This window comes from Triplophysa dalaica, chromosome 9 (assembly GCF_015846415.1).
Source record: "Triplophysa dalaica isolate WHDGS20190420 chromosome 9, ASM1584641v1, whole genome shotgun sequence".
Classification (NCBI taxonomy): domain Eukaryota; kingdom Metazoa; phylum Chordata; class Actinopteri; order Cypriniformes; family Nemacheilidae; genus Triplophysa; species Triplophysa dalaica.
Genome location: NC_079550.1, coordinates 22,948,408 through 22,957,848, shown reverse-complemented (window position 1 = coordinate 22,957,848; position 9,441 = coordinate 22,948,408). Strand labels below are relative to the sequence as shown.

The 9,441-nt window shown below is 40.4% G+C and overlaps 1 protein-coding gene across 1 annotated transcript; it reads right to left on the bottom strand.

Annotated features, from left to right (window-relative positions):
- Positions 1–451: 451 nt before the first annotated feature.
- Positions 452–8,015, bottom strand: LOC130429264 (26S proteasome non-ATPase regulatory subunit 2). Its single transcript, XM_056757727.1, has 21 exons — positions 7,847–8,015; positions 7,131–7,187; positions 6,619–6,783; positions 6,387–6,508; positions 5,983–6,207; positions 5,743–5,901; positions 4,563–4,707; positions 4,413–4,473; positions 4,190–4,336; positions 3,959–4,065; positions 3,743–3,870; positions 3,569–3,656; positions 3,323–3,485; positions 2,768–2,869; positions 2,517–2,662; positions 2,326–2,409; positions 1,918–2,086; positions 1,709–1,803; positions 1,199–1,325; positions 1,004–1,122; positions 452–928 (listed from the first exon to the last, which is right to left on the bottom strand). The coding sequence occupies exons 1-21, from the start codon at positions 7,949–7,951 to the stop codon at positions 746–748; spliced, it is 2,697 nt and encodes an 898-aa protein (XP_056613705.1). The 5' UTR covers positions 7,952–8,015; the 3' UTR covers positions 452–745.
- Between the last annotated feature and the right edge of the window lie 1,426 nt (positions 8,016–9,441).

Genomic DNA, 9,441 nt, shown 5'->3' with positions numbered 1-9,441 from the left:
TAGTCTTTCTTTTAACACTTTCTTTTTCAGTATATTTATAAGTGTACAGCATTGTTCCTGAAAGCTGAACAGAACCGTATCGAGGTCATTATTATCATTTTTTTAAATACATTTTAGTGCGAAGATCGTCACACTTAAAAATACTGTAGTACATACTTCAGTGTTTAACAAAGTAAACTAGCATTTCTACACTTTGTTAATGAACACTAGTATCAAACTTAGTAAGAAATGTAGTTTACCATCGTAAGATTAAAAAGCACAATGAATTTATCCACAATTTACCAGAGTGAAGTATACTAGTTGTTTCATGTGGGATTTGCTAAAATATCATAGGTTTTTTCTAGAAAATCTTTTTAAAACTTCAACAAAATCATGTTTATATCACATGTAATTTTGTGATATTGTAGCAAACAGGAAAATAAAAATACATAAGAAAACAAGAACAAACAACTAAATTGACCACAATTATTTTATTTTCGTATCTCAACCTTTCCACAGAACAAGTAAGAAAAACAACTCAAAAAAGGAGAAAACTGTTAAGCAGGATGAAACAAAGTCACGCTCCTGTCATGCTCTAATTACAAAATGACAAAACAGAGAGAGAAACATCAGGAACTATGTGCTGTTGTCGTGAAGGAAACAGTCTTGTCATCCGAGAGACAGACGGGTTCAGAGCGTGAGGCGTCGCAAAATATTTTACAGGTGTGTCAGAGGTCCCCGTTGCCATGCGCGTCCGTCTGAGCGTCTAGGCGTCATAGTTGGGGTTTTTGCGCAGTATGACGAAGCCCTCGAGAATAGCCGTGACAGGGCAGTACTCCTCTGTGGCCAGTTCTGCTCTCTCGCCATGAGCAAGCAACACTGGTGTGGTGTGAGTCTGAAAACCTGTGATGGCCTTGGGTTTACCCGCCTGACCCACCACATCAACAGCCTACAGAGAGAGAAAATCATTACTTCTTGATAAAGAAGTTGTAGTTTGGTCATGTGACACGTGAACATAACAAACCTGGCCGACACGGACAGACACCGGGAGAGGTCGGAGCTCTTCGTCAAACGTGACCAACATACGCGGCTGCATCGCCGCCACCAGCCCGTACAGGACGTAATGAGACTTGCCGAGTATTACTGCAGAGAAAGAGAATTTTAACATGTGCAGTAAACATACAAATGTACAGAGTCAATGAACAAATGAAGCTCGTACTGTTTTTCACGTCGAGGAATGACACCAGAACGGTGAGGAGTCCAGCGACAGCCACCTGACTCATGAGCTGTCGATCGCTATGGTACGGACACAGCGTTAATGTACCTTTACCCAAATGAGTGAGACCCTGAGAAACACACAAACACAGTTAAACATCAGCCAGTCATGATGAACGACAGAGAATCCTGGATATGTTTCACCCAAAAATTACTAGAAGTGATGCATAAGAAATCAGATTTTGATAAGAAAATACATCAACATCATTACTGAACGTTCTAAACCTTTATAACTTTCTTTCTTCTGCGGAACACAAAAGAAGATACTTTGAAGAATGTCAATTATTAAACAACACTGAACTCCACTGACTCCCATTGCATGAATACACTTCTCAAAATATCTTCTTTTGTGCTCCACTGAAGAAGGATTCTCGCACAGGTTTGAGGATGAACAAATGATGACAGAATTAGTATTTTGGCTCTTTAAGCACATTCAGTCATTTCTGTGGCCCACCTGTGCGAGTCGGACCATGAAGAGGTTGTTGGGGTCTTTGGCGTGATACTGCGCCAACTGTCTGAGCATTGCAGCCAAACGTGCGTTATTCGTGCCTGTGGAAGAAATCCAAAACATTCTGAATGGCTGAAGAACTCCGTGAGGTAATCAATGCTGTACCACATTTTTTAAATATAAATCGTTCAAAGGCACATAAACTGTTGACTGACCGCTGCCGACCATTCCCATGGCAAAGATGGAGTTGTGGGACACTTCTGGGTCGGCGTCGTGTGAGAACTTGCTGAGGGTGTCCAGAATGTTCAGTCTCGGGTTTGACACAGAGATCAGGGCGAGTGCTAATGGCACAGCTCTCCTTAACGCCGGCTCTCCGTAACGCAACTGCACGCCAGATAAGACAGAGAAAATGAAAAAATATTATGGATGGAACGCTGGATGTCTTGATGCTAATCACAGCATAAGCACAATGTTCATGATTTGGCTCCATTTGAAATTGCTAACAGGTGGAAATTTGTTTTATAAACATGTGATATATCATATAGTCGCGTGCGGCATGTTTAAAAGATGTTTCGGGGTTTCAACATGTGAGAGCAGCTGGTGTGATATTGACAGTGACTCACCAGATGACCAAATGTTCGCAGAGCCATTTCTGAACCGATCTCCTCACCCATAGCGATGAGAGCGATACCCAACACCGCCACACCCTACAGGGGGCAGCAGAGAGAAGAGTGAGATGTTTGACAAACTCACAAAATAAAATGCTGCTGAGACACACACACACACAGAAAGTGAGAGCAAGAGACACACAAACCTGGTGGGAGCCCATATCTGATGCAGCCTCTTTCTTATCTTTATCTTTTTTGTCTTTCTTGTCTTTGTCTTCATCCTTGTCTTTATTGTCATAGTGCTCGCTGCAGATGTGCAACAGCTGTTGAACCTTCAGAACGTTACCAGAACCTGAGACACAATGAGAAACGCATAAGACATGATCACTGACACCCCAAACCATTGGTGTTTAATAGGGTTTGCTATTTGCAGCCTATGGAGAAGTTCTTCACTCACCTGCGTATGCGCAGATGTCCACCAATGTGTTGGCAAAACTGCGGTAGGGTTCAGGTACCACCTGCAGAGCGGCGAGAGTCGTCTCAATCGCCTCACCTTTACCTGCACAAACACAATCGATCCAAACATTTGTCATCAGAAGCGCAAGGACACGCTGGGTTCACAATACAATAGTATTACATATTATGAGCTAAATGTTATAAAACTGAACAATTTAAAATACAAATATAGCTGCAAGCAGCATTTAAGGGGTCAACCTGAACCATGCCCAAAGGGAAAAATTATCAAATTTAGCAAAAGAAAACACCTTGGCAGCTTAACTGATCGGATTATCATAAAAACGTTCATAGCTATATTATTCAGCTGAAATGCTTTGTTTCGCAATAGATCATGCCCCGTTTAACAATCGTTTGTCAGCCAATCATGGCCCAGACATCTTTTGTTTCACGGATTCTAAAGGGCTCTGTGATGTTCAGTAAAGGAAGTGACAGTGAGCCTACTGGAGAGGGACAATCAAGTGTATCTACTGATTCAAAGTGATGTGTTTGGTCTCACCGAGGTGATTGAGTCCGAGACCGAGAGGCAGCCAGCGTGCATAAGTGTCCTTCAGTTCCTGCTCGCTCTTCTCCATGATGGTCTGCAGGATAGTGGAAGTGACATCACCATTACAGGAGCCCACGGCGATCATTCCACACGCCAGCGCCGTCACTCCAGCCACCTGTTCACACACACACACACAGACGAGTCAAACACAGAACCACAGTGTTTCATCAATGAGGAACCTGATGGACTCTCACTCACCTCCATGCTGGATTTTGAGTCTCCCATGACTGGAAGCAGAAGTGAGAGAACATCCTCTCTGTTAGAACCGGCGTATGCCAGGCCGAGCCTACACACACAAACACAGCGACAGGTGTCATGCTCATAGTCACGTCTTCATGCTGTCTCTGAATGAATCAATGTTTGATAAATTACCCAAAAATGGCTCCGATCCTCATGATGTTGCTGTTGTGCAGGACGTAATCGGACAGCAGAGCCAGCGCCGGGTCACATTCGTTACGAACACCGGAATTCACAATACCACACGCCAACAGTGCCCCTGACTGAAGAGAGATGAACACGAATACCAGTCAGAACACAAACACCAGAAACTCTGTGTGTGTTTGTGTGTGTGATAGAGTGTGTGTGTACCTTGATGTAGTCTTCAGACGAATACAGATATTTATCGATTTGTGTTAAACCTCCATCCACATCCCACAGCAGAATCATTCCCAGAGACGCCGCGGCACTGAGCATGCCTGCAACACACAGTTAAAAAGTTTCAAAGCAGCTATTACATTTATTTTCTGCGTTATTACAGATGACTTATTCACAGTAAAATCAGTGACACAGGAGCTGAGATGGAGTTGAAGCAGTTCTCACCGTGGTCCTTGTTCTTGTACAGCCACTTGTTTCCATCTTCCGTGAGCAGTTTGTCTTGACCGAACGCCGCGTTGACGAAGCCGTTGACGAACGAAGAGGCCAGATTCATGCGAGCGGAGTCCACCTGTGATCCACTGCCTCCAAACCCTGAGAGAAACAGACAGAGAGTCAAACACCTGACAAACAGTGGCATGATCCAGAGGGGATGCGAAAAAGTCCTCACTGTTGTTCTCCAGATGGGTTTTGTAGATGTCGTCTGGAACTTTAGGCTCCATGATATCCAACTGTGAAGGGGAAAAGTAAAAGTCAGTAGATGTACACATAAATATGTAACAATATCGATTTTTCGAGATTTTTCCGCGCAGGTGCGTACCTCTCTAGCAAGCGCCAGGAAGTTACTGTTGAGCTGCACATTAGACATGATCTCCGTCAGATCTTCATAATCATCCACGTCTTCATTGAGCTCTAAGAACATGCCGTGTCGACCCAACATAAACGCCATCTGTTTCTGAATGACACTACACACACACATCCGAGGCACATGTTAAACTTCAGCATCAGGCATTTATGAGTCTTAAAGTCTTCAAGAGTAAATGATTATCATGTAGGAAGAAGGGTTGAAAAAATATGTCTTTATAGAAATTAACAGCTCTGTTTTCAAAGACGCCCATAACAAAGTGTACCAAGATCTTTTAGGCCATTCCACCGAACTAGTGCCATTTCGGTCCCAAAGACTTTAAATGTAAAAATATGCATGAAAAGTATTTCAAAAATACATTTTATTATTTATTATTAAGTGTTCTACATACTATTCTAACTGCCAATTTAAGCTGTAACATTTAAAAGATTGAAATAAAAACTACCTTAAACACTGAAAAATAGCGTTTATTGCTTGTCCCCAGTGTCAAAAACTCCACTCCACCATAAAGTATAATGAGTAAATTCTTTTTTTTATAATTTGCATTGTTGTTTACTCCATATATCATCTTTGGTTTAAATACATTTATTAAAATAATATTTATATATAAAACACATTTTAGTCATGTTCCCTGGTTTTCACTCAGTACTGTTACCCTAACACCTCTCTGAAAAATTTTGGAATTTAGTTTTTCCAACAGGAAGTTGCATCAGTAGGATCTTTTGAAGGCCATGGGAAGAGCAAAGATAACGTCACTCAATTTCGTTTTTACAAATTGGATGATATTGTAATGACAACTGTGAGCGTCGATTTGAAAATACTCTCCTGTTTCCTAAATTTTTCCTTAGACCTCATTTGTTTAGTGTAAAATTCGCGTAATTCACTAGAATTTTCGGAGTTTCTGTGTACTATTAGCATGTACAGCATGCGGCTACATTTCATGTATTTGCTAATTTTATGCTTAAAACCTCTGTTCTGTTCCTTATATAATGAGTAATGCATCCATCATCCACGTATAAACATTGTAAAACATGACATTTTGAAGTTAAGTTTTAATTTAGAGTTACAACAAGCAAAAGGAACCGATTTGGTGGAATGGGCCTTTAAGTGATGTTTGTGTTTGTGTGTTTCATACATGTCCTTGCAGGAAGTGAAGATGTTTTCTACCAGCTCCACGTCATTAAGCATCAGCGCCAGTCTGAGGGCTTCTGGGTAACGGTTGAATTTACGGAAGATGCTGAGAGAGCTTTTCAACAGAGCCGAGTTCTCTGGCTCGGGGACGTAACTCACACAACTGGAGAGTCAGAGAGATCAGAACAGTGAGGAAACTCAAAGATGCGAGTTGGGAGGGATTGTGAGTAAGCGTGACACTCACCTGGTCAGGTAAAGGCAGACTTTAGCATATGCATTTTCATCTATGTACAATTCCAGCATGTCTAGTCGTTCGATCTCCATGAGGAGGTCACAGGCCTCGTGCTCGGCATTATGGGCCATGTTATACGGAACGATCTCTTTCACGAGCTTCAACAGAAGCTCCTGTTGGGATTTATCGCCTTCCTCAATCTCCTGCCATTCCTTAGCGACCTCTCCTGCCAGATGCCTAGAAACACACATGATGAAAGAAGTGTTCTTTAGGATGAACAGACCATCTTGAGGTTTAACTTAAAAAAAGCGTATCAAGTAAATGAGACGTCTGATTTTAGATAATCACATAACATTTCTTAAGTTTTTATTATTTGGTCTCTGGTTACATTTCTCTTTGATATCGTACAGCTGTACCTGACGTATTCATGACCCCATGAGGCGAGCTCCTCCTGTGAGCCCAGCAGACGATATTTGAGACACTCTCTCTCAGAGCTCATGGTCATGGCGAGCACAGACACCACATCAGCACAGAAATGCTGTCAAGCAGAGACAGCTGTTAGACACTGCATAAATTATTCTCATGAAATCTATTAATAACAAAACTTTGATCTGTGTGAAGATAATTTTGTGAACATCACAAACACACCTGGTTCTCCCCTGCGGTCATGTTCTGGTAGATCTCTTTGAGTTTGGCGTAATGGGGTCGCAGGAATTTGAGAGGTTTCGGCACGGAGGTCATGGACGTCGTAGACGAGCGGATCTGACGACGCAGTTCTTCAAGAGCAGGGCGGTGCAGAGATGTGTCCTTCTCCTGAGAAACAGAGACAGAGAAAATGCATGTCATCTGATTTCTCACCAGTTTATGGACTGAATTTATTATAAAAGAGAGGAACTGGCTTTAAAGTCTTAATAAAAATGGCATTCACAGGGCATTTATATTCTTCAATGAACATGTTCTGTTGAAAAACAGTTCTCCCAGAACCAAAACAAACTTAATGGTCAAAAGACATTTTGTTGAAAAAGTTTTCAACTTATATCACTGATGTCAGAAATGTTTAAGAAAGTTAACAACGGTGAATTAAGATGTCTTGTTGTTTTGAAACAGCTGTTACACAAACGTTTGTAAATGAAACATCAGCAGTAATGAACTGAACTTACACCAAGTCTCTCCACCAGCAACTCCAATTCATCCTGCAGCTGTTTGTCCTCCTCTGACTGTCAAAAAACACATCATATGAATGAATTTACCCACTGAACATCCTACAAGACTGTAAATATATATATATACACACATGTATGATTTATTATCTCCGTTGGGACAATCCATAGGCGTAATGAGTTGTATACTGTACATACTGTATATTTTATCCCCTAACCCACCCCTAAAGATCGTAGAAAACATTGCACTTGATTTTCAAAAATGATCGTACAGCTTTTGTCCCAGTGGGGACCTTAATTTTAGTCCCCACTAACATATATAAACCAAGTCCACACACACAATCCGTACATCAACATTTACACATACACACAAACTCTCTAAACACACACATTCATATAGACTCGTTATACAGTCCACACATATTATACATTTAATAAAATCCTGTTTCAAATGTCTATATGTAAAAGTAAAACATCATTTACATTGGCGTAGCGACATACCGTCACCTGCTTTTAATTTAATCGTCTGAGATATGATGTTTTAAAATATTTTGTATTGAACGCGTATCATAACAGCAATACTGATTGAATCTTAAATAAGTGAAGAGTTAATGTGAATGAATGTTGTGAATGAGTGTGTGCGAGGATCTGGCCTGCAGTGACTCAGGCGGATTCAGCAACTGTGTGTAACGCGTTTATTTCTCTCTCTCTCTCACCAGCTCCTGTTCTTCTTTCTTCTCTTTCTCTTTTCCCGCAGGTTTTTTGTCCTTCTCTTCTGTTACTTCGGCCTGTTTTTTCTCTTTCTTGGCGGTTTCCTCCATGATTTAATGCGGCTGTTTCTCCTGACAAAACCCGACACTTCTGATGCGGTTTCTTCTTCTGCGAGTGACGAGTGGACGAGAAATAGAGACAGAGACGCTATAGCGCCACCTGCAGACTGCTTCTTATATATGCACCTAGTGATGTTACTGTTTTAAGTCACCAGATAATGTGTGTAGACTTATTGATGGAAATTATAGCTTGAGATTTTTTACATCTATCCATCTAACTTGGCTCATTTTGATGAAGATGAGGGTGGTTAAACTTGCATTACCCATTTAATTAAACTTATAACCAAACTTTTTATTGCTAATATGGGTCGTTGATGATTTTCACCATGAACGAAAGATCAAATCTGAGGGAGAAGTTTGAGTGTAAGGTAACGTCAAACCCAACACTACAGAACTTTAATCACAGAGGGAGAAAGAAAAGATAAAGTGGAGAGATTGAGGCGAGACCACTGAGTGACGAAAAGCTGCGAAGAGGCGGGCCTTAAAATCGCTCTATTCTCATTGGCTCGTGATATTTTGATCGACAGCTCCCTTACCTCTCAGTTAAAGAAGCGGTTTTTCGAGGACGAGCTGGATGCTGTTTGTCTGCAGTTGTATAGATTCACATGGTATGTTGTATTGTAACTCATTAGTTGTTTTATTTGGTTATATAAAAAATTGTTTATATATTATTGTTTGTGTGGTTAACGTTACATGATTTTATATTTTTTCAAGATCTTGTAGGAGTGTTTTTTCCTCAGACTCCTCCCGCTCCCTCAGGTGCGCTCCTGAGGTAAATCAATATAAATGAGACAAACATACACAACTTAACCAGTTTAATTTTTTTATCGTAATATGAACTTAGAATAATAATGAATTGTATACAGATTTTCAATTATGATGAAAGCCGAAACACTTAGGGAATGGCGGATCACGTGATTCCCTTTCGTGTTGTCGTTACCTGTAGCCATATCACACCTGCGCAAAACACACTTCTTTAAAACAATCTTCGGTATCAAAGTGTCTTATAATACCGTAAACAATTACTTTTTCAGTGATGATACACAGACAATTCCTCGTTCAACAAGGTTTTATCAGTAAAGAGCAGACTGATATGACTGAATGATTCATGGACAATTTAAAGATGGAGATTATTCTTCAGGATTCAGGTAATCTTATCATACTTAAGTCTGTATGTTGCGTATACTTTTACAAAAAACATGTAACACATATAAATTAGAAGGTAGTCCTTTATATTAAATGTTACATGTTTTTTAATTTTTATGAAACATTTATTTATAGGAATATGCTTATTTTATGTGTTGTAATGTAATGTAATCATCAAATACAAGTAGCGGTACATTAACTGTGAATGAGAGAAACTGACAAGCCCAAACCCAAACGATCGAAAACACAAGTTATCAGAAATCTGTTGTTTAATGTCTCTGTTATTTGTTACAAATCAGTTGAGCAGAAGAGATCAGACTCCCCTGAGATCAGCT

What these genes read in the sequence shown, in the direction of transcription:
- LOC130429264 (XM_056757727.1), bottom strand. Translation starts at nt 7,951, where the DNA reads ATGGAGGAAACCGCCAAGAAAGAGAAAAAACAGGCCGAAGTAACAGAA. An exon ending in AACCCATCTGGAGAACAACA is followed by an intron (nt 4,337 to 4,412) that starts GTGAGGACTTTT and finishes TGTTTCTCTCAG; the next exon opens with GGTTTGGAGGCAGTGGATCA. An exon ending in TCTCGGACTCAATCACCTCG is followed by an intron (nt 2,870 to 3,322) that starts GTGAGACCAAAC and finishes GTGTTTGTGCAG; the next exon opens with GTAAAGGTGAGGCGATTGAG.